General features: G+C 37.9%; 1 protein-coding gene across 6 annotated transcripts in view; it reads right to left on the bottom strand.

Annotated features, from left to right (window-relative positions):
• The window catches only part of Zip48C (Zinc/iron regulated transporter-related protein 48C), a 63,066-nt gene that overhangs the window by 6,411 nt on the left and 30,026 nt on the right, over positions 1-26,629 (bottom strand). For 5 of the 6 annotated variants that reach the window (XM_087410481.1, XM_087410482.1, XM_087410483.1 and 2 more), the window contains one exon: positions 2,615-5,093. In XM_087410481.1, coding sequence (XP_087266607.1) covers positions 4,739-5,093 — 355 coding nt within the window. In that variant the 3' untranslated portion in view covers positions 2,615-4,738. Of the gene's footprint in view, positions 1-2,614; positions 5,094-26,629 lie in introns of those variants that run through there. The other variant, XM_011065480.2, reaches the window with a different exon arrangement.

Genomic DNA, 26,629 nt, shown 5'->3' with positions numbered 1-26,629 from the left:
AAGACATGGTGGACCAAGATGGAGAACGAGGGGTAACAAGAATGCGGGGAATTAAAAAGGCAGCACTGGCGCCGTCGCCCACCGCTATCGTCATCGTCTTCTCTGCTCCTATGGCTCCGTGGCAACGACCTGGGAGAAAGAGAGCCCCAGGATGGCGAGAAATAAAAGGGTTTTCGCGGCAAGTAAGTAGGGATTAAGCACATACAAAGCACACACTCGCCGTGCCGCGCCGCGCCGCGCGTATATACCCCGGTATTGCACGTCACGGCTTGTTGATTTCGTAAATTATACACGGCCATCAATTTTAACGGCCGGCGAAACGCGCCGTTGTATTTCGGTGGGCGTTCTACCACATCAATCATATCCGCGCGGTAAATACCTCCTTTCGGTGTGCGTCAGAAAATTTGTATTTTTATTGGCCATTATCGTGTCTCATCGCAATGGTAGCCGGGATAACAATGTTCGCTCCCCCCCTTCCCCATCGTCATCTTCGTCGTCATCGTCGTCGCTTGCTCGGCGAAACTGGGGCGCCGAGTCAAGTCATGTCGCGATTCGCATCCGCTAAACAAACGCATCCGCTAAGAACCGATCCTCGATCCGATTTATCCTTTATTCAGCATGACGTGATACTGACAGTACGTTGTACTCTTCGCGATAAAATTTAATATTCTCCCGGTACTTCCTCATTTCTTAAAACTTTGAAACTATTCATGTTCGAACATCATATCATATTATTGAATACTTCGTGTATTAAATCGCATTGACTTCTGGATTGATACACAAATCAAAGTATGTAATAAATGATTTTATATATGTGTGATTGAGTTTTAACATTAAAATAATATACATTATTCTGCATACAAAAATAGATGTATACATTTAAATGTGTATAATAGTTGTTTTTATATGGAAAACTAACAATAACAGCGAATTCAATTGGATGCACTCAGTACGCACTGATGCACATTAAACTCATCGTACATAAATTGATGTAAGGATATGTGTTCATTATAAATATAGAAATCGATTAAATTAAAATACTCAATACACTTCATTATGCTGTAAGTAAAATATTTTAAAATATTTTATAATTCGAAATGTTTGCATTTTATTTTTACACTCAGATTAAATTACTGTACAATGGCTTTACTATGCATCAGTGCGCACTATGTGCTAATGCACTATCTAATGGTTATAAATCACATACATATATGAAAGCACTTATTACACACTTGGATGTAGACATGCACAGCTGAATTTGTACCATTGAACGTAAGTTAATACTTTACATGTTTTCTCCTTAAAATGACTTTATTAGTATATACTTACAATCTACGTCAAACCGGGTACCTTTGAAACATTGTCATTTTTTTAAATTTGCTAACATATTATTAGTATTACTACAGATAAAAATGAGACACGTGTAGAATGTTTCATAAATTGTAAATACATATATACTAATAAAGTCATTTTAAAAGGAGAAACCATGTAAAGTATTAACTTACTTTCATTCAATGGTACATATCATAAAATCAGCTGTGTTAATTTTTGCCCTTGTGTTGTTTTCTTATAGTCTTGCCAACTTAAATATTAAATTAGCAGCACTACTATTTTCTTGGAAATAATACATAATATAAAATTGTTTTTGGTATAGTACAAAATAGTACAAATTCAATTCTATTGATTTCTGATATTATTTTTCTTTTTTTCTTTTATTTTAAATTAGTCCTGCCATCTTAATATTAAGGTAGCATTATCACGATTTTTTTCGAAATGGCACACGGTACAAAATTACCATTAAAACAATTTAGTAAAATAAAATGAGTACTAAAAATTCCGATAAAAAGGTCCGATTTGATTCTACTGATTCGGTTCTGCTAGTTTTATAAAGCTCATAATCAAAACTGCACAATTGCAGAAGGAAACATCGGCCAACTTGACATTCGAGTGCGAATATGTAAGTGAAAGTTTCAAGATAGGATAATAAATTTAAATATTCCTACGTTGCTCGGCTGTATCGAACATATAACACGGGTACATCATCGGCGAAGCAAGCGTTCCTTTTCGCCGAGCAGAGGAAAATGCAAATTGCACGAGGGGCGATCGTTCCGAATTGAGCCGAGCCGCGTCGATTTTTGCCGGTGTTCCTCGTCGAAAGTACCGTAGTCGTGAAGGAATTCGAAGGAATCTCATATATTCCGATTGTCCTCTTTTCATGGACTTAAATTAATGTTGTATTTGTGGCCCAATTTTTGCTCATATAAGCGCAAATAATTTTATAATTTTTTCCTCATTTATAATTCTAGTTTCAATTAGTTAACCCTTAAAAAGCTTTTTCTAATCGAGATTAGTTTACGAAAGTCGTTAATGCAAGTCGTTGTCCAACCCATAATTTTTTACACGTCGTTGAAATGAAGCAAGTGTGGACTTAGCAAGTATAACTCTCATGGCTCGACAGTAACACAAATATTACAGGTTGCAAGTTGGGCACTTACGGCACTTACAGGCGTATTCATAGCCATTTCTTAGGAATAACAATTTGCTAATAATACGCGTATTAACATTTGTATATGCACAAAAATATAAATAAGGAAATATCTCTTCTAAAGGCTTGATCATACTTCTCGGATGTGATTGTTAGAATTTCAAAAATATATCTACTGTATACATTATGCGGAAAGAACAATTTTACTGAAATATCTAAAAATATTAGCTATTATGTTGATCAGAAAGTAATTTCGTTTATTTAAGCTTAAAATTGTATATACAATATTTTCAAACCATGTCTACATGTTTTTAAAATTTGGCAATTGTAATTTTTGCGTTTGATAAAGTCTAATATATCTAATTATCTTAATGTTCCAACAAAATTTATTTTCTGTATCTTACAGCTAAATTTTTAGATACACGACATTTTTAGACAAAACCATTCTTTTCATGTAAAAAAACGAAGTTAGACCACGCATATCTATGCAAATGCAATTCGAGATCGATTGATTCTCCTCGAAAAAGAATCACTTGACTCTTCTTTCGTGGAAGTCGAGCAACGGTTTCCATGAAGTAGAAGAAGAAAGACGGGAGAGAACGAGCGATCTGTTTTCACTTTTGTGTTTTCCGGCCACCCGGAGGGTTCCCGAGGGAGCGAGTTGAAGCCGACTGTCTCAGGGGATCCTCGACGAGAGAATCGCGACGAGAAAAGGAGAAAGAGAAAGAGAGAGAGAGAGAGAGAGAACGCGCGTACCGTGCGCTCGCGCTCGAGTATCCGGGCGGTTAGATCGCACGCGAAATACAAAAGGAGCCAATTATAATGACAATGCACCTTCTTCAGCTAGGCCGCCGCCAGGCCTGGGAAAGAAATTCGCCACGTCCGTTTTGCCAGCGGCGCGCTAACTACGGCACTGCCGTCACGCGCCATTGTACCGTAATCGCTCTCGAATACGGACATCGTAGATACTTGGATATACGTTTGTGCGTGCGAGTATGTATGTAGAGGTACATGTGTGCGCGTCCGCTTGACACGGAGTAGAAATTCATAGGACATACGCGACACGAATTTTTTCCTCTCTATATTTATGCGCTTCGGTGCTCTGTACGGTCAAAATGGAATCCGGACATTTCGCGCGGTCGCCGGAATGATCTCGCTGAATTCTAGCGACTTCGGATCGAATGAAGAATATACAAGTAAAGGGTATACATGAGTTACAGTATATATGAGTTCGTCACGTTAGGTTGACCATTAATTAACCGATCGCAAAGCTGATAACCTATTACGTGATATAAAATTAAATAAACGGATATTAAATAAAACGAATGAAAGAAATTATTTTCAGTTAACTTGATATAAATTTCATAAATCTAATAAGTTATAAAAGAAATATAGAAAAGATATATATAAATATAAAGTTTTACACGACTGCTGCGTTGAGCTGGCAATCTAAATTTTGATTGCGTAATTGATCGTACATACTGTCTTCTTAAGTATCTACAAATTGATCGGTATTATTTATTTTATATAGTGTAGATAATATTTCTAAAAAAACAAAGAGCGATAATAAATGAAACTGTGTACTGGTTACAATTGTGAACGAAAAAATAACGCTTACATTCATTGTCAAAGAGAAGGATGATTGGATTGGAGGATCGCGCGTTGTCAAAAGATTGCCATCGAACGGCTATCCGCGCATCCGCGCCCGAGGATGAGAGAATAAATCCCGAAATAAAGGACTATTGTGTTGGTGGGAAAAGCGCCTTCCGTCCTTCTGACTCCAAGACTAGGTCTGGATTTCTAATTCGTCGTGAATGGGCAGAGGGTGAAACGTGAGACGGAAATGGGTGCAAGTGCACTGTGGACTGGTGCCTCTGATGTAAACGGTGTTTAAAAAAAACGAAGAGAAAGAGTGAGAGCGAGAGAGAGGAGAAGGGAGAGAAAAAAGAATGAGGAGAAGCCGGAACCAGTTAAGGGAACGAGTTGCGCCCAACTCCCTTTTCGCGAACCGGCTTCACCCTTCTGCATTCAACACCACCTTCCACTCTTTTTCAATAACACGTGCATTTTCCAATACGCGACCATAAAGTTCCTTACCGGAAATGTAGTTGTAGTCGATATCGGTAACATTCAACAGGTTTATTATCTATGATTTTTGTCGAATAGCTTCGAGGCTCGAATAAACTTGAGATCACGTCATTTGTACATTTTCGAGAAAGACTCCTATCGCGTTGCAGCGATCTCGAGAGCGAGTTAAGCGTCCGTTATTTGGAACATTGTAAAAAAGCGTAAATAGGAGTCGTTTTGCAGTTTCAAATTTTTCCGGACAAGTGGATTATACGGTACATACCTTTGATGCGCTTCCGGGATAATGTCGTCGATCACAACGTAGATCATCGCACCGGCCGCGAAGGCAAGTGCATAAGGTAGTGCAGGTGCAGCGAGCGTCACTCCAGCTGCGCCGAGGACACCAGCAATAGGCTCCACCATCCCCGAGAGCTGGCCATACCAGAAGCTCTTCAACGTGCTAATCCCGGCAGCTTGAAGGGGCAAAGCCACCGCTAATCCTTCAGGGAAGTTTTGTATCCCGATCCCGATCGCGAGATTTCTGTGCAAAACAAAATTCAGAGTGTCGTTACTTTTAATTTGTTTGTACACTTAATTAATTATGCACTGAACCAAAACTGTATGCAAATATTACAATAAAATATTCATTGAATTATGAAAAAATAATGAAAACTGATCCAATGAATTCTCTCATGATTTATGTTATAAAACTATTACTAGAATTCATTGCAAGAATGAATATATAGTTATATAAATGAATCCAATTATTGTATCAATGAATTAACTACATTAAATCGGACATTAAGCGAACGATCATTGAACTAAAAATGATTAAAATTTTTTCAGTGTGAATTAAAACTATAAGTTCTTGCTTAAAAATTTTTTTAATCCTAATTGGTATTCACAAATCCAGTAGATATTTATGCACCAAATATAATAAAAAATTATTTATAAATTTTTCAAATGTTTTTTTATAAGTTGACGTAGTTTTTATAAGTTTTAGTTAGATAATCTTATTTCTCAAATTTTGTCCTTCAAAAGAAAAAAAATCATTAATTATTTTAAGATACATTCATTTAAAGTACGCTGAATCCGCAAATACAAGTTAAAAAAATTTCAAAACAAATACTAATTAGGATTAAGTAACATTATTAATAAAATTTTCTATATAACTCATTTTCTATGATGAACGATTCTTTTCGATTGAGTTCCAGTACATAAGTCTCGTGACATTTCCGTGCCAGTCGTATCAAGATACTTCGATCTTCCACTGAGCGTAAGAAGCATCTATTTGCGAATTCCGTAAGGTTGTGCACCGATGAACTGCAACGTCGGTATGCAAAAATAGGGGCCATACCGTCGTCACCAAATTAGGGAAAAAGTGAAGAAAAGAGATAGGAAGGGAGAGAAAGAGAAAAGGACTTAACACGATAAGAACGAAACCAAAGGAGACAAGGTGGCTCCGTGCTAGAATCAACTTGCGCATGTATACACACACATACACACGCATAATCTTTCTCTCTTTCTTCGATGTGGCAGTGAGTTCTTGAAACTGGTCGACAGCTTCGACATTCTCCAGATTTTTCTATCTCTGCGATCGGAGCGAAGCGCTTGGAGAGCCGCGAGGCTTCTTCTAGATACAGCCGTATGTACCGCTCGCTCTTTCATGCCTACCGAAGAACGGCTAAGCTTACTCGACCAGGATCGCCGCTCATAAATAAGATGTCAATGAACGACAAAGCCTCGAGTTTCGCTTCGAGTTACGCGGACTATAATGCTTGGCAACAGGTAAAATCATTGGCGGACTAACCATAAGTAAATGGACGTAATACGTAACAAGTATCCTTGACATTAATTGTTTGTTGCAATATTGAATATCCATTCGCCACAGATCATTCAGGCTTCCGTACATTTATATTTATATACATAAAGTTAAATACGTTAATTTAGATTGGGTGTTACTCGGTACGTATAAATCAAGTTTGATTATTACACAATCAACCTGCAAATCTATAGATATGTTCATCCTAAATGATATTCGCTCCAAAATTTTCTTGATTAGTAACAGAAAGAACAATTTTGCCGAAGTACATATTTAAAAGTGTAAGTAGACACAGATCTGAAAATAATTTTATTGGACCATCAAAATAATTATGTAAGAAATTCAAGTATGATGAGCAATACTGCAAAAAGTTTTGACATTTTAACAATCAGTTTGAATATTCTACATCAAGTTTTACATGATTATTTTGATAATCTAATAAACTTATTTCCAAATCCGTGTCTAACTGAATTTTTAAATACTTTATCGTTCTTTCCTTATATAATATTTCCGGGTGTATTCTTTAAATTAAGTGTAGTTTTAAATTTAGTGTACTTTAAGTTAATGTTCCTTTGCTTAAAATTAACACAATTGAACGATTTGTTTCATTTTGAAGACAGAAATCCAAGGAATAAGTGTAACTTAAACTTATTTATTTTTCACAACGTATAATAATTAAAAAAATATCGGATCCACTGGAATACTAATTAAGATTAACATCTAATTTACACGATTTTTCAAATATAACTAATGTAAAATAAAATACGAGGCATAAAAAACAATTTATACGATATCCGCAAAAATAATCACGCATTAGTGACGCGATCGATATAGAAGAGATAGAACGTTAGCTTCGTTGCAAGTTCGCGAGACCTCTTTCCTCGACCTCCGTTCATCTCTGTCTCTCTTTTCCGCGACCTCGCGGACCACCGAGCGTGATCTATGGTACAAGTAATAGCATGGTAGAATCACGTCGAAGAATGAGGGAGAAAGGCAGGCAGCGAGAGCGAACGGGCGAGCGAACGAGCAGGATGGAACGAAGGAGGAAAGGAACGGCGGGAGAGAGACGTAACAGGTGAATGAACGACGGGATCGCGTACACAATCTAACACGGCGCACAAGCCAAAGGGATATCTCACATATTGCACACCGTCGCCGCAGAATTCTCCTCAACTTCGGAATATCATCTCTCTCTCTGATCTCATCTCGCTCTCGTCCCCGCGTTCTGCCAATCCCGCGACGAATCCTTCCATTCACTACTCCGAGCGAGTCGAGGTTGAACTTTGCGAGCTCACGAGGAAGCCTCGCGAACGAATTGACGTGGACGGACTGAATTTCATGGGATGTAAAATGAGTTATTTATTTATATTGAGTTACGCAAAATGAAAATATTTCGAGGAAAAGTGCGAGTCAGTTTAAAAATAATTTCTAACGTATTTCTAGTTCCTATTTGAACTCACACGACAGTAGAGTAAGAATTAATCAAAGATCAATCCTTGCGACTTTTGCGAAAGTAAACGAAGTAAAGTTTACTTGCTTGTCGATGGTTAGTATCTCTTCGAAAGCAATTGCGAAATTAATTATAATGCAGCTGCGAGAGCATAAGTATGTCAGCGTTATCCATCTCTTATTTCCTCTCTTTCTGTCTATCGGTGGAGCTTCAATGGAATTCTCAGGATCAACGATAATAGTATTCTTATAAAACTGGAACCGTGGGGTCTGACAAGAACCCTATGATCGGAGCTGAATTGAAGACGGGGAACGACCGAGAGAGACTTGTTCGGTTAGCGAAATGATCCAATTCTAAGGTCCATAAAAAGTGAGAAAACGGTACTGGACTTCATAGACGAGACTAACTATTCGAATGAATGACTCGACCAAACCGGACAGAGCCACATGCGCGCGAAGCGACCGAAACGAAGAAAAACCCTTCGGTTCTGGTACGTGGAACGAGGTAACGAAGATCTTCCGCGATCTAGCTCCCGTAATTCGATATTCATGAGCGCCGGACTTTACGAGGTGAACGCTGCAACGAACAAGTCGTTCTGGGGCTTCAGACTCATTCGTTGTTAGTAATCATATTTCACGACTTGACAAACAGCATTTTGCGAGTATCTCTCTCTCTCTCTCTCTCTCTCTCCCTCTCTCTCTCTCTCCCCTTTATATTCAGAGAGAAATCAATCATCTTAAATTAATAATTACGATATAAATATAGTTGTGAAAACTAAATTATTTCAAGATTTTCGAAAATCTCGATATAATTTTGTCTTGCTCTCAAGATAGTTGCGTTTTGTAGTTATTTTTATTTAGTTTAAAAATTAATTAATATTTTAGAAATTTTAAGAAAACAGCGGTATTATTCAAAAATTCCTAACAAGAGCAAAACATTTAAATAATATTAAATAATAAAAAACCTATTCTTTTCTCATTGCAGAGTGCAAGTCAAAAATTAATTAGGCATTCTAAAAATTTTACAAACAAAAAGATACATTATTCGAAAGTAGGATTATCACATACAAGAGTAAAACATCTAAATATCTGAATAAAGCAATAAAAACCTACTCTCTTCCCATTCCCATTATAATAAAAATGTATAAAAATGTTGCCGTTAATGTCGCGAAAAATCAGCGCGTTCGCGTCGCCCACAAAAATGTGATTAGACAATCAGCACGTGAACGCAAGCGAATCAATCCGAGGTGAAAAAAGTTGATGCTCGAGCGATTTAGACGCGATGCAGAAGGCTCTTCCGCGATCCGACTCGAATGAATCGTCGATCCGCAAACGGTCGGGATTTACGGGGAACAATAGATCAGTTGACGAGTTGGCAGCAGAACGACGACAGGTTCGGTAGAGGCGGTCAACGGTAGAGGCGGCACAGGTGAATGAATGACGTGATCCGCGCTCTCGCGCAGGGATCATCCAGTCTAAGGTGGTTCTCTCTACCCGCAGGCTGTTCTTCGCGCGGACACGCATGATTCTCGACGAGAGGTATGTCATGCCGCGGCATGTCGCGCGTTATTTCATGGAACGACGGCATCATCGTCGCCGCATTCCTACGGCATCTCGAGGTATATAAGTGGTTGTACAGTTAACCCGTCGGGTCCGGCTGTTCGCCAGTTGCACCGGGGGAGGTCACCCGAGTTCCGAGAATGATCGCCTCCCCCCTCTCCTACCCTCTCCCCATCTTGTATTCGCGGTACGTGTACGCGGATATGTACATGTATGCACGAATATATGTATCGTCGTTCCTTCTCCTCGCTGTTGTGGCTGGTCTCCCTCTTGCGGATGCCCCACTACCATCGTGGGCCCTTGAACGCGCACTACCACCGCCGGTGGTTCGGGTGCCGCGGCTTCTTTTCCTTCCTGAGTTCTTTCTGCTTTCCACGGTCAGGGCCCCTGACTACTCTCGGCTCCGTCTACCGTGTTCGCCAGACGGCTAGGGCGACGGTGAATTGTTTCGAGATCGAGGGAACGGTCGTCGTTCATATCGTGATACCATTGCGCCTTATATTTTAATCTTCTTTTATCGTTGTAGATATAAGTATATTTAAAAGATAACAAATGAATAGAAAGATAGGTCAAACATGAGCTTAAAAATAAGATAAAAGTTTATTAAGATATTAAACTGTAATATAAAAGATGTGAGAGTTTTTTACAATCATTAATATATGGAACGAACGAACGTTTCGACTTTACTTGTTAGTCATTCTCAGTTATTTAAATATAATTAGAGAAATTGTATAAGATAAATAAATTGTAAAAGATAAATAAAAAATAAAAATAAAAATGCTATATTAGCCACTAATTTATGGTATGCAAAACGTCGAAAAGACTCGAAAAAGCAATATATAAGTCTTTTTTATTTATATTCTCTTAGAAAAGATTTCTGATAAAATAAGAATATTCTTGATTTAATTTTATCGCAATCTTTTATGCAGTATAAAAAAATATTAAAATTAGATTAATTTTTATTATCTTCCTTCGAATTAAATAAGATTTGAATTAAATTGATTTATTCGAGGCAAAGTAACACATAAATTTAAGTTTATACATGTATGTTTTTTATTATATCATGTATGTGTATTGTTTTTCATCATGTATGTGTATTTAGAATAAATTAAAAAATTTAATATTATAACGTATCCTGGTACCATAATACTCGGATCAATATCGATATACTATATATAGTAATTAGATCATTTTCTGGATTTAAAACTTTTTCATTTAAGAGTAAAAATATTCCTTTTTCAACAATAAATATAATTATTCCAATATCAATCCTATTTTATAAATAAATCGAAGAGTAATAGCGTTAGATATGAAATTTTTGCAAGTATAGAATATTCTTAAAATTGCTTCTATGTTGAAGAAGCTTCTATGTACCAATATAGTAACTAAAAGACTAGACAGATGTCATTTAAACAATATATACTTATATTATATTATATCCGGAATCGCGGAGGGGAATGTCACATAGAGTAACGAACCTCGTTCTCAGTTTCTTATATATACTTTACTCGTTTATTCTGGCCTTTGATCTTACATCTTGTTTACCGTTTTAGACACTTAATTTCTGTAACAAGTCTTACATTAAAAGAGTCTTTAAAGTAAGTTCCGTGCGATTTGCCGAGTGCAAGGTACGCACAACATATTAATTAGCGTCGACCTTTCTCTGACGCTAATCGTATTACCGTAACATTTACGCGTGGCTAATCTACCTATTAGCGAAGCTATCATTCTTTCGTGTGGGCGCGAAGAGACAGAACGCGGCTGCACGCTAACTCGCGGCCGCAAAAGATTCGAGTGCGAGAGGCAGCAGCCGAGATCGAGCAGGACGGTGGGCGAAAGAAAACGACGGAGAGAAGTCGGGTAGATAACCTTAGGAACGGGGCGGCTGAGAACTCTCTCGTAGAGAGCGGAGGATACCATGGAATGTTTCGCGCGAGGAGTGCTCAGGATCCGGGAGAAAGTACTGGCGAATTAGCGAATAAGTTGACAAGCGCGTAGATCCATGACGAATTTTCAGGAGGGAATATTTTCTAACGAGAAACCCACCGGCTCCTTTCGTATAACCGTCTTAATTGAGATTTCACGCCGTGTCGACGAGTAGATGATGCTACAATGATGAATAATGTATTCAGGTCGAAAATAGGACGGAAGTGAGGTATAAGCTTTTAAAAGAAAATCACTTAATTTAGATTAGAATGACGTGGAAAAGTTTAAACTTCCTGTGATTACTTTTGCCTCCTCAAATTGCTTCAACTTTCTTCGTGTCTAACATGTCAAAAGTTTGTTTATTTTCTCGTATTTCTTTTTTTTGCTATTAATTTAAAAACTGACATAAACTGCCGTAAACAATATATAATAGTTTATAAAAATTTCCAGAGTTATAAAATAAAAATTTCCTGACATAAATTTATTTTTACATAAATAGATTCTGTACAATAAATTGAGAAAATAAATCAACGTTCTATTAACGTAACGGTTTTAATACGGAATTACCATATAAATTTTCGATTAAAATCTTGCGGCAAGTAAAATCATGGAATCTGATATTTATTACTTTGATAAAGAAATTAACAACACATGGCTATCGCGGTTATGTCGATGTGTGTCGACGGGATGTTTAGAAAAGCCATTAGCTCGTTTTCTTCACTTGTGCGTAGATTAAAAAGTATTTATCATGTTTGGTGGTCCGTTTGAACCTTGTTATGCAAAATATGTGACAATGTTAGAAAGAGGATAACAGCAACTGCGGCTGCTCATTCATTACACTTTGTTTTCATAATAATTCAAACGATTCGCTACGCATGAATTTACACGGAAATTAACCCCGAAATTTATTCTAACGGCAAGTAGAAAAAAATACGCGACGAGTGCGTTTGTCGCTAACATCAAGCGGTGTTGCGTTTATATGTAGATACGACCAAGATTTTTTTCGAAATACAATTACAGTTACCTGCAGCATTTCCTCACAAACAATTCGAAAAACTAAGTGATAAAAAATGTAGATCCTGTTCTCCGTTATTCGTCGGCTTACATTATAAAGCGGTAATCGAGGAATGTTTCGCCGAGCATACGACACTGGCGTCGTGCCGTCTCGTATCGAAAACCGCGAATTTCTCCTAGTAGAAAAAAAGAGATCTGACCGGGTCGGTCATCTTCGACGCGAAAAAAAGCTGCGCGCGTGTGAGTTTGGGCACACGCACGCACGCACGCACGCACGCACGCACGCACGCACGACTGAACACGTGCCACGTTTTCGCACCGTTACCTACGCATATCTAAGATCCAGGCCAACTACATACGAGCAGCCAATGTAGGTGGTTTCCTGAGAAAAAAATGCAAAAATGTCCAAAAGAGATCATCGTCGATCGTTTCTCTATGAAAAAAACGAGCAGGAAAAGGGACTTGAAAAATGAATGTTATTATCGCGAATTAAAACTCGGTAGGTACAAGTAGATTCGACCGCAAAGTTAAATAACTCGATTGTTCAGTGCCGCTGTTAGTTCTGATGATCGAATAATAAATTAGAGATCAAGTCAGACACAGCGACAGTACTTAATAGATCATGTTGACTGGAGTATGTTGGTGTGTACCAACATGGCGGTCGCTGTAACTCCATCGGACGCACCGTGGACGCCATGTTGAATTCCATAAAGCCGTGGTTGTCCTTACGTGGCAACACCTATCCGCTCTTCGCCTCTGCCGCAGAATGACGAACGTCGGAAGTTAATACTGCGCGAAAATGTACTTTGTAAAAACCGGCTATCAAGAAGTAATTATTTATTGTTCAATCCACTATTATGTTAGATAAAGATCAATTCACACGAGACGTTGTTTCCTTTTAATTACGCGTGCGAATGGTTTAGAATTTTATATACCGAATATGAATTAAGTATATGAAAGTAAAAGTTTTGAATAGAAATTAATTTACCAACTTAAAATCATTTATTTAATTAAATTTAAATATTCAAATTATAAAAGAAGTCATAAAAGAAGAAATTCCGCTAGAAATATTAACTCATTACTATTAATATATTTTTTAATAAACTTGACGTAATAATAAGATATAAAAAAATTAATAATTTTTATGATTGTTTGAGTAGATTATGTTTACAAAAATTAATTGACAGTTATTATCAGGAATTAAAAATTAAAAATTGGAATTCGAATAAAATAGCAGATAATATAGGTAATAAGATGCATAACGCAACTCAATATTGCTCTATCTTATATTTTAATCGATCGACACGAGTCGATTGGTTGAAATGCTTATATTAAATAAGAATTAAACATATAAGAGTAAAACTTTTGAAAATGAAAATTTATAAACTTAAAATTATATATTTAATTAAATTTAAGAAATCTTCTTTGCTAGAAATATCAACTCATTATTATAGTCTCACTTTTTAATGAAGAACTCATACAATAATATTAAGAAATAAAAAAAAAATTAATAATTCTGTACGAGTAATCGTGTTTACGAAGATTAATTGACGGTCTCTATCGTGAAAATAAAAATTAGAACAAACGTTTCAAATAAAACGGCAGATTATAAGGCGCATAACGCATCTCCATATTGCTCCATCTCAATATTTATTTCTTCGATTCGCAACAATGTTGCCCGTCGGGCACGAGTCGATCGGTTAAGATGCCATGACGAGGCTTTCCCCGCCGCGACGAGGTACGGCTCGGTTAAAGGAGCGTGTTCGATGAGAAGCAGAAGGAAGTCGAGGAACAGGATGAGACGGGATGGTTCGGTTCTGAGGGAGGCGCAAGGATGTTCGCGCAGAGATTCGGCCGTGCGTGCGAGAAAGAGAGGAAGATGTAGCACCGTCTATCGCGTGCGTGCACGAGCGTGCGTGCACATATGTATGTGCACGCGCGCGTAAGCGAGCGAGACAGAGTATCGCGGGGAACGGGGAGATGGAAGAGGGGAGGGGTGGCGTGGAGGAAAAGAAAGAAAGGGAAAGATCTGCGAATTCGCGTGTGCGCCCGTACGGGAGACATAGAGAGGAATCTGAAAAAGAAAGAAAAGGGGACAAGTGGGATAGAGGGAGAAGAAAAAGAGAGAGAAAAGCGAAGAGGCAAAATCTTCGTTTGTAGTGCATGTGTGTCATACGTACGTGTGTATACTAAAACGAGAGAGAGAGAGAGAGAGAGGGGGGGGAGGAGAGAAACGAGATGAAACGTCCGAGCGCGTAGTAGTGTGGAGTAATGTATCTGTACGAGAGAGCAAGGGGACGAGAGAGAGAAAGAGAGCGAGAGAGAGAGAGAGAAAGAGGGAGAGAGAGAGAGAGAGATGGGGGGCGAGAAGAAGAGGGACGGAGGACACGGAAAGAAAGAGAGAAAGGAAGAGAGAGACCAAGGGACGAAGAGAACGCGAGGAGAAGGGCGAGAGGGGCAGGAAGGAATGCATGGGAACGAGGCGCAAGAGCGGGCCGACCGCGATTTGCCCGTCCCGCATTCCACCAACGCCAAGGCGAGCTCTCCTGGCTCTTTCAGCTCCGTGAGTTCCAAGGGGGGTCAGAGGGGGGGAGAGAAGGGGGGCGAGAGAGGGCCACCGGCCACGGACTAACGCCATAAAACCATAGGACCGTAAGATCAACCCCGACGCCGCCGCCGCTGTAATATCCATCCTCGGTCTCGCGTCGCGATCGTAGTGATTACGCATCCCTCTACATAGGGATGTTCCTCTCCTCCTACGCTTCCCAACGCGATAACTCTACCGTAACTACTCCGATTTCCTTCACACGTAATTTTCAGCCGATTCTCAAAGTGACATATTTACTGATTTACTGTTATATCTCGTTTCCTTTCTTCGTTGTCGATTCGTCGATCGTTATAACTTCGAAGTTACAATACGAAAAGCTATTCCTAGATTCGCGGACTCTTCACGAGCGGGTTGTAGTGTACAGTTGTACTGAGAGATACATTTGAAAGCTGTGCGGATAAGGATACTAAGTATACCACTAATGATCGTGACATTTTTCGATTACTCATCTGCGAAACTCAATGCGTCTCGCGTGATTTAGCGCTTTATTATCGCGCGCTTCTCTATCATTCTCGACCGAGTAATACACCGTCAGCGTTCGCAACCGGAATCAATTAGCTCGCATTAGACCGATCGTGCCTAATCGGAAAGAGAAAGAGAGCGAGGGTGCGAGTGAGAGACAGAGATAGATATATAGGGAGAGGTAATCCGAGTTCCTTGCGTATCGCGGTATGCGGCGAACAAGATTAATCGCCGGCGAACAGCAACTACCGGTAAGGTAAGGTAAAGCAGGTGTCTCGGGCAATACAACAGAGCTACGATGCCGTACACTTCGCATTAGGAACTTAGATGTCTCCGTGACGGAAGAGAGAAAGAAAAAGACCAAGAGAGAGAGAGAGAAAAGGGGAGGGGGAAGAAAGAAAGAGAGAGAGAGAGAGAGAGAGAGAGAGAGAGAGAGAGAGAGACAGACATCGCGGGCCGCAGGTCTCGGTTAAGTCCCCGCAGACGATCGTGAGGTCGTCGTCGAGGGACATAACGGATCCGGCTGTTCGTCTGTTCCGAGTAAGGTACGCGGTGCGCATGCGTAATGCCGCCGCATTCCAGGCATTGCGAAGTCGCTGCACCACGTCGCGCCGTGCCGGTGCATCGGCCCGCGTCCCGCGATGAGGAGAGCGGCCGAGAGAGCGAGCAAGGAAGAAGCGGGACGGCCGGCGATATCAGGCGGTGAACGTGAGGAGGGCATCGCGCGTCCGACCGATCGACTGTCAGATGTTCGCCTAGGAGATGCACTCGACGTACTGCCGTCGGCAGTAAATCGGCACGAAATCGTCTCCTAGTCGAAATGAAGGAAATCAGTTGGAATGTAGCTCGATCCGGCTCGCGAGACTCCGCTAATCGTTCAAGGTTAACGTAACGACCATCGGTAGATTCCTTTGAGAGATGTTCTTTAAATGTCTAAACTTAAAGACGTATTAGGTGTATAATCTCTGCGAAAAGCGACTGGAATTTAGATTTTCTGTAAAATAAATGTTATCAAACAGATCAACAAGAGTAATATATTTTACAATACAATTTTATAGCTTAAATGAAAATTTTCCCATTCTGTCTTAATTATTTTTTCAAAACATCTACTTACTTTTTATTGAAATAATTTTTTATCGTTTAATTAATAATTTTAATATTTTTCATTAATTAATTATCGCTATTAAATTTTATCATATTTTTGTATTACTTTCTGACAAATATAATATTAAAAAATCTGTAATTTTTTCATTTTGTTAAAGAATACATATAATACATCCTTAATCAATATTTTTTAATTGATTTCTATTCCTTCTTTTAAATAGAAAAGACGAAGGATTAAACTTTGTTATTTTAATCCTTTAGTGGATTGTGATTGGTAATTCATTGTACGCAGGAGACGGAAAATATTGCACTAGCTTCCAATTAATTGTATGAACAAAATAAACAAATAAAAAAGATAATATTTAAGTTTATGAAAACAATCCTTTAAGAATCTTAAATTGTGCAGAATTATTTTCGATAATGGGATTTTGGAGATTATTAGAGTGTGTTTGTTTTTTAAATTTTTTAGTAAAGTTCGAATTTCAATTAAGTAAAGACTAGACAGTATCTGCATTATATATTTATAAAGCGAGAAATCTGTTTGATATCAATATCAATAATATTTTTCATTCTCGTTATAGATTTAAGATGCAATGAAATATTTGTGCAATATGTTAATATTGCGTGCCGTAAATTTGATTTTCACCCTAAGTTACTTTTACAATGATATCAAATTTTATCGACGTACAATAATTTTTATGTTTAAGTTAAGTCGAATTGAATGTACCTTCATTTCAATGCATTACGAGTACACTTATAGACTAACAATAAGAAACGCGAAAGGCTAAGAAGTACTTTACGAATCGACGATTGCTAAATTAACGTATGCTAATCCGATCTGTGTCGATGCGTGTACAGCACGCACACGGTGAGTAACACAATTGTTGAGAAATCTGCGGAGCAATAAAGTGCAGCAGGTGCCACAAGGCCGATATAAATTCTAAAAAGTCAGAGTTTTAACAGTTCGTGCCGTTGCACAAACTATTGGAAGAGAAAACAAGGAGGAGAAGAAGACGGAGCGGAAAGAAAAGGTATTGGCAGGATGATGAAGAGAAGAGTGGTGGGAGAGGAGAACGCATGAGCGCGAAATACGAGACGAGAGAAGTATCGGCGTGGAATGTCACTAAGCTTAGAGAACGTCTCGCGAGTCCAGTTCTCAGAAACGTTCGGCTCGCGAACGGCCGTGCCTGAATGATTATAAAGTGCACCGGCAAAACGGGAAGAGATGCTTATCGGCGTAATCGCGCTTCGTGGAATAATGAGGCAATCGGGGGAATCCGTGAAAGGCGAGATCACGGTAATCGCGAACGCGGCCTATCGAACGCGGGTCCTTAAGGCCCAGAAGTCCCGTCACTCGGTCATCAGATCGTTCGAGAATTCCCCAGGAGTTTCGATAAGGGGATTGCGTCTTTAAATTGCAAGAGCGGCGTGTCAACATATTTTAGGCCTTCACGTTTTGGTAAATTCCTTTCGTTCCTAAAGAAAAAAAAAATACGATGGCAAACGTACCAATTCGGAATATCTTTATGAATATAAGGACTGAGGACTGAGACGTATAAGATATTGGTTCTTCAAAATTCTTTATAATTAAGATAGTTAATGAAATTTTAAATTAGATTAATTATTCTTTTATTGAAATAAAGAAAAACTATTCTTCGTACGTAACATAAAAATAAGGACTGAGATTGAAACACAAAAGATATCGGTTTTTTTAAATCGTAATAATAAAAGTCGTAATAGAATTAAGAAAATTTTAAATTAAATTAATTACTTATTATTCTTTTATTAAAACAGAAAAACTCTATCTATGTATTATTTATAATATTGCTTGCACAATTTTTATGACAATTTGCAACATGTCGAGTTTCATGTAGACACAAGAATGTTATGTGAATAATTACGATTATGATATTTTCAACTTAATAGCGCCATTCTTGATCCGCCTGTGATTGCAATACATATAAACATACATCTTCGCAGATATCATAAAACGCATGCAGCGAACGAGTATTAATGAGTATTAATATCTTATCAACATTATCAACATTGCCGACTACTTTTTTGTCTCGCTTTATATCTTTGAATAAGTTAAGCTTCGATCGCGATTACAAAGCGCAGCGTATATTAATGTTAAAATGTCAGAAGTGAGACGCTATAATTTTCTATTTTGCGTTGTTCACGGAAAATGATGACTATTTTTATATAAAAATTATTATGAGCATCACGTAAGAAGCAAACGAGTTACGTGCGATTTGCGATTTTATCGAACGTGGCAACAGTAGAAGAATCAATTGCGCATTCCCTTTTAACATCTGTGCTTCGTCAGAAAGAATTGAGCTATAGCACATAAAATACAAGCATAACTGGTATAAGACCGCATGGATCAATGAGTATATTATTATAAAAAAGTCAATGGCAACTTTATGTTGCATGCTTATTGGTCCAGGCAGTGATCTTAGCCACCACACACAAAGTAGTCCTTAATCTCAAGACAATCTTAAGCAATGTCTCAAGATGCTGTAATACCGGCTTTCTAATTAGTTCTCATGACATCTCAAACACTAACTCAAGACCATCTCGAATCTTGAGCAACGTCTATGGATTCCGCCCAAAATGACATAAGTTGTATAACCATAGCATAAGGCCACTGAACAAATAAGAACCAACATAAAGATGTCATGTTGATTTACATAAGATGTTCATTGGTCTAAGAGCCTTATGTTATGCAATTTTGGAGCTTATGTAATTTTATATGTGATCGCCCTTATATTACGCTATACCATATTTATGCACTTTATGTACATAGTTCTATGGACCATCACACACAAAGTGACATAAGCTGCACAACCATAGCACAGGGCCGCTGGATTAATCAGCATCTTAATCAATATGACATTTTTACGTCGGATAATCAAGTCCAGCGGCTTTATGCTGAAGTTTATGTCATTCTGTGTGTGATAAGGAGCATAGAGAGCTTAAAGACGGGAGCATAGAGTTTTGCATAACACAGAACTTGTAAGGTATAAGAAAATCAATCAATCAGAATCTTTTATTTCATGGAAAGGAAGAAAATGAAGGATTTTGATTGGTACATTTTTTTATGCATAATACAAGATTCTGTGCTTCAGCTTTAACTCTTCAACTCGATACTGTAGATAGAATGAGTTATGTTTCAAATGACCTCACTCTTTCTAAATCGAGAGTGATAACTTCATACAGGAAATACTTCATACCCGGTCCATTCTTATTACGTCTACAAATTTGGAAACGTCGCGACGTTTCGACAGTAAAGAAGGAAATGTACAATGCGATTCTCTCTCCCGTAATTTACATGTCGACGAGATCGGGAACGAGTATTCGAGGAACTGGTCTGTCTCTCGCCGTGAAAATCGCCGACAACAGAAATTACTTCGACACGCACGGGCCCCTTCGTGTTCTCTGCAACATGACACGACGGGTCCGTATCGCGCCTAACTGCATACGCGCACGTGCATCTACAAGTGCGGCGTGCCTACATAAGCGGGAAGTGCTATATCGTACTTGACTTCCGTCGCTATTAGTGCGTCAGAATTAGTTTTCCGCGTGAGATAAACGCCTGTCGGGTACGGAGTACCCGCAACGATTAAGGATATGGAAAGAACCAGCCAGGGTTTTACAGGGATAATACAGAAACCAGGTCACATTGCAGTCAATAGAACATTGGAGAACGTCCGCTGATAGTTATTGAGAGTTATTAATTTAGTCAGGAGAAAAAAGACTTGTAAAAACAATTAAAAATTTGATTCACAAAATCTACAGCTGTAATATACGAACAGTCAGTTTTTTTTATGTGTAAAGTAACAAATTGTACTTGAAAGTTAGCCATGTAGGTCATCATATTTGTCGTAAAAGCACATTGTTAATATAGCGAAGATAATTTTTTATGACAATTAATCCAATATGTAAGATCAAAATTTTTAATAAAATATGCCAGATAAGATGGTGTATACTTTTTGCTGAAAGCTTGTTATATTAGCAATTTTCATTGTAGCAAAGAATTAGCTAAATTAGCATACTGATAATTACTTGCAGACATAATTTTTTTGTTGAACCGTCTAATCTTCTCAGTTATAGATGTTAAACTCGCAAGCTTTGTTGAAGTACTTTTTTTTTCCCGTAGTTTAATGTCGATTATATAAACATTATTGATGAAACGCAAATAATGTTGCAATATAAAATCAAAAGAGATACTTTAACATCTTATATTAAATATCTTGAAGATTAGAAGTAATTCTGGGAAATTAAATTAAATCTACTTAAAATTAAACGGAACTGATAGAATTTTATTACTTAAATACAATACATTAATAGTTTAATGTCTTTCTCTCATGTCTTGCCGTTCACAATAATTAGCAGCACGACATTCTTGTTAAAGAAAAGTCGATCGAAAAATCTATCATCAATATTTAATACGGTAAGAAAGGACACTCTCTATTTATATCCGGCGACATGACATCGGAAAGTTAAACGCCACTCTCAATCCGATGACACAAATTAAGAAACCCGGGGCATCATTGAAGATAAACATAGCAATATCGAAAAAATCAAAAACTCTTTATCTCGATCTTTACGGCGTATCTCAGACTGGACGTGCACAGAACATCGAGAAGAAACGAGAACAGAATGAAGATAAAGGAGAGAGAAAGAACGATGAGGAAGGTAGATTTTGGGGAGGAAGGGAAGGTAGAAAGAAGAGCCAATACAAGGGAAGATGTAAAAAGAGAGGAATAAGGATGAGAAGATACTAGAGAAAGAGAAAGAGACAGAGAGAGAGAGAGAGAGAGAGAGAGAGAGAGAGAGAGAGAGCGAGCGAGCGAGAGAGAGAGAGAAAAGAAGAAAGAAGAACCGCGGTGAGCGCCGGTCGACCGGTATATAATAAGGCAGCCGGGAGAGGATAGCACTGAAATGAGATGGTTTCGTCGGCAGCTTTGTCCGGCGCCATGTTTAACATAGCACCACCTCATCTACGTGGCGCAGCGACTCGGGAGACCCCGCGGTTCCTCCGTTTTTACACATGTTCTCTCTTTCTTTCTCTCTCCCCCCTCTCTCTCCATCCTCGTCGTTCTCTGACCTCCTCCTTGTTCAGAAGCAGCTCCGCGAAAAAGAACGAATAGGAGGACAACGGAGGAGAAGAACGGGAAGGAGAAGGAAGGGCCAGTGTGTATACAAATCAGATTCTCGCGCCCTTTGTGAGATCGTACTCCGCCTACGGTGATTCGAAACGCTGTCCGCATTTACGGCGCGTCGTAAATAAATTTCGGAGAACGCGTTCCTGGACTCCAAGGTACGCCCGCGACTGTGATAAAGGATTGCTGCTTATCGTGTAGCAGCAGGAATGTTACCCGTCACCGAAATCATCCACGTTCGAATTAAAGCATTAAATATACTGGCGAGACGTTAATTTTACGTTAAAAAGAAAAGAAAGTTTAGAATTTGTAACTATAATTGCATGAAAATAGTTGTAATTAGAAGCTCCATTTTTCTAGTTATCTATCACTACTATAATGTCAATAAAAATTAATTATATTTCTACCAAAAATATATAGGTGGTATCGAAATAACGATAAATTATAATTCAATTAGAATAATTGCAACTATTTTTTTCTTTCAACAGAATTATGCTACGTATAAAATATATTAAATAGAAAGATGATATTTCTTCTATCAATATAAATTAACTTTAACCTCAACTAGCAGCAACAGGTCATTTAGACTCAAAACAAAGATTTTTGGGCAATTGTACAATCTGTACGATTAATACTATGAGGTTTTAAATTATAGATAAAAAAACTTTGAACTTTCTTCTATCGATTGCTGCAATAATTTATCTGCATTCTGTATTTCAAGTAGGATGCTGTAAGTTAGTTTTCATAGTTGAGGATTAATGATTGATTTAACTTAGTTTTTATCTTCTTCTAGTTCTAAAAATTAAAAAAAGATAGAGCAAGTTAAACCGAGATTGAAATTAATCTACAATGGTGGAAATGGGCATAAGACGAAATTTTGATAAAAAATTGTACGACAATTGCGTTTCATATAGCCATATATCCTTGTCTTATTTGCACGAAAAAATTTAGAGTGATGAAATTTAGGATAATTCGGTCTACGTGATAAAAATTCGATAATTTTTGAAAAAAGTGGAAATAGAGAGAAGAAATGAATGATAGATCCACATTCTCGTGGGTAGTGAGTCAGTACTGGATCTCCTTGAGCGATTTGCAATGGACGCAAATCTGCTTCGGCCTTTCCATATATCTCTACCTACTATAACGCTTTTCTCTCTCTCTCTCTCCTTCCCCCCTCTCTCTTTCTCTCTTTTTCCTTCAATTTCTTATCGCATCTCTCCGTCAGTCGTTCTGCAACATCGACGGCGATCGTTGTCGCCGCTGCAACAGAAACTGCGAAACGTTTCATTCATGATTCTTTTAGAGCGGCAGCGTACCGGAACTTATTGCCACCTCCGCTACCGCAGGAGTTATGTTTCCTTGGAAAGGACGCGACGCGAACGTAGGTCGGTTGCTGATCAATCAGCCAAGCCTGTCGCTCGAGTTGCGCAAAAATTTCATTTCCATGACGATGACGTCTCGACGGGGTTCTCCTTGACCGGGACGCCGTGACAACGGTCTCCTTCGTGCCTTTTTTCTTGCCCATTGCGGATATTGCAAATCGATACCGCGATTTATGGACGGAAAACTCGAGTTTAGTCATAGGATCGCGATGCTTATGTAACGGATACGCTAGGAGATTACCGCAGTAATTTGTCTAAAGAGTAAAAGAATCAATGACATCTTTTTTTATCGTTTCCGTTCTTCAATCTATCGTATTTCTCGTTAACAATGTATATCCACGTATATCGTATTAAAACTATATATAACTTAAAAAAATTAGACCCTTTGAAAAAGATTAGACCCTTTAAAAACGGCAGCGTCTTATCATCATTAAAAAACAATTATTTTTTTTACTGATTTTGCTTAAAATCAACAAATAAAGAATCAATGTATATCAACGTATAGCTTTTCTAGTAGTTAGAAGTTTCAATTCTAATGTTCAATGTTATATATATTTCCATAAGTGTAACTAATCTATACATATCCAAATTTACTCTGAATTTATCCTGAATTTAATTTTAAAGTAAACGTTGCAAATATGAGACTCACTCCTAGAGGATTGAATAGTTCTTTTATCTGAATAAAATTTAATACAAGTACTTTCAAGTCTTGCTTTCCTAAGTTCCTCGAAGAAAATCACACAATTAAGATAACGGAATAATTAATCTTGCGGGATTCATTGATGAAAAGATTGGTCTTCTTTTCAATAATCAATTCGAGAGCACCTCTCGCTCCAAAATTAGAAACTCGCATCTCTCCAAACGCCCTTCTTACTCATACAAGGTTCATCGTTAAAAGCAAGCGCGACTAACCGGGGACGCCCTGTACATATACAGCGAATTCTGCGATGCGGACCTGCAGCGCAGCTGAAAATATATGCAGGACCAAGGGGGTTAATCGCAATCGTCGTGAGAATGGTATGTCGTTCGTTACGAACTGGTCGAGACAGAAAAGGGCATGGGCTAGGGTCGCCCAAGGCTGAACGATTTTTCCAAACGAGCATCGAGAGCGTATCTCTCTTTCTCTTTCTTTCCCTCTCTCTCTCTCTCTCTCTCTCTCTCTCTCTTTCTTTCGCAGCTTGGTCGAAACAGGACCAACTACTACTCGGTAGCTCGGTAGCGCCAAAAGCGTTACAAAGCGCCGTTGCGTGCCGTTGTCAGAATTTCTCTCTTATTAGGACTTGCCAATAACGGACGCACGCACACCGTGGGAAGTTTCACTTCCGAAATGGATGTCGGCTACCGCCTTACGCGGTTCACTACCGTTGCTTTTCGATCGCTTTTAAGGTGACGGCGCTAATTATCTGCCGAGAGCGACGCGAAAGTTCCCAGATCAGGTTGCAATCGTGAAAATTCCGAACGTTTTCGTCATGATATTAATTGCCTGGTTTCTCATTGACATTTCAACCGTCGCCGAGAAGGTTTTATCACCATTGGTATCAGAAATAGGCGACGTTGCTCAATTTTGCGTTATGTCGTCGGCATATAGAATGAGTAATTTCGTAATTAAGTGTTATTCGCAACGTCTGGTAACGATAACTAAATGACTTCGCGTTCTCTTTAAAGTGTTATATATATCATAAGTAGTTGTGCGTATTACAATATGCTAACGGAATACGTGAAAAAAAGTTCATCATATAAAAAGTCAGAATTGATATTAACAATGAATAACATTTGCATATTTAATAAATAATTATTTTCGTAAAAATCTATTTTTTCATAAATAATAAAAAGTTCATAAATAATTCAAAGTTTCAATAATTACGAAATACTTTTTCCTGTCTTTCTTTATAGGTCTATTTTTTATTCATGTGTAGACTACACTTTCTCTCTCGCTTTTACCAAATAGCAAACATATATCTATCTCATTTTAAGTTCCAAAGTTTTTTATATACTACAGTTCAGCTACAGAAAACAGATCTATATATAATGAATAACATTATTTCGTAGCTTCTCTAATGTCTATAGAATAATCTAGCACTTTTCTTGTCAAAATAGAAGAATTACAAAAATAATTATGTTAAGTACAAATAAAAATAACATAATTTATCAATCGATCATAAAGCATAAGTGTGAATCAATAATATCAATTTTAACTTTTTCATGGACCACTTATGAGTGAAGCACAGCGAGAGAAGGTCATCATTATTTACTGTCCATTTGCCTCTATTGTCTGTCTGTCTGCTTATCGCTGTGCGAGTTTTATCATTCGTTTATTACGTAAGATTAACAAAAACATATTGCCCGCCTCCCATCTCATTTTACAATACGAGTTAATAATCGTTTAAATAAGAAACAAAGTCTGCGCCTAAGCAACAAAGGAAAAGCTTGACTTTTTGCGTTTGCAAATATATTATACTACACGTCTCTCGAGTTTCCGATTTTCTCGTCAACGTTCTACGAGATAGATCAGCGTTTGATTCTCAATGTAAAATAACACGGGGAAAGGTTGCTCAGTTAACGTCGGCCGTTGTGTAAGAACGATATATAAGCGCGATGTGTCACGTATCCGCTCGTGCGAATCACGTAACGATCGTAAATAAGTCGTCAGAAACAGCGAATGCCCATGTATAGAAGGCGCTAGGCGAATTGCACAGCGGATTCGTACGTCAAACAACAATGGGATCCGAGCGAATCGGAAATAAACGCTTCGCGTTGCACGTGCAACAGCCACGTGCATGCGCGTTCACTTGATAAGCTTCGGTCTCTTACTTATAATATCGCATTCAGATCTTTCGATAGATTAATCTTGCGCGATTGTAGCTTCATTAGAAAGAACGTAAAGCCGCTTAAGGTGCGGCGTTTCTATAAACATTACGTTACACGATCAAGATGTTACTAAGAACTAAGAACATGCCGAATATCTGTAACTCTTTGATTCGTAATTTTTCATTTATTATGTTGAATCCGACAAAAGGACTAATTATATGCCGCACTAATTATATGAAAAATTGGGTCTCAGTGGAATGGATTAATTTTCATAATGTAACTTGTAATGGTGAAACAAAAGATGTCATAGACATAAAGCTCAATAATGGATAGAGCTATATAATATATCAAAGGAGTATGTTTTCTATTTATTTTTAATAAATCATAGTACAAAACTATTCTTTATTCATATTATATTAAGCCTTATATTTATGATGTATATATTTGGTTTATTATTAATTACATTATATGTAATAATAAAAATTAACTCATTTCACCAGGATCAAATTTTTCATATAGTAGATTCCGCATTAATTACAAATCGAAATTAAACCGACGAAAATAAATTAATAGAAATAATCCCTTTCGATCAAAACGTATCTTAGTACTTAATAATATTAAATGCAAATTTTTGCATATATAATATTTCAGTTTTATAAAATACGCGCCGCGCATTTTAGATTTATAAGATTTGTCTTGAAATGCAATCGCAAGCTGAAACTGAAATTAATACCTCAAAATAGATTGATTATGCATTTTAATAGTGAAGTTAATAAG

Source organism: Acromyrmex echinatior, chromosome 10 (genome assembly GCF_024713525.1).
Source record: "Acromyrmex echinatior isolate Ae372 chromosome 10, ASM2471352v2, whole genome shotgun sequence".
In the NCBI taxonomy this organism is placed as follows: domain Eukaryota; kingdom Metazoa; phylum Arthropoda; class Insecta; order Hymenoptera; family Formicidae; genus Acromyrmex; species Acromyrmex echinatior.
This window is presented reverse-complemented; position numbering and strand designations above follow the sequence as displayed.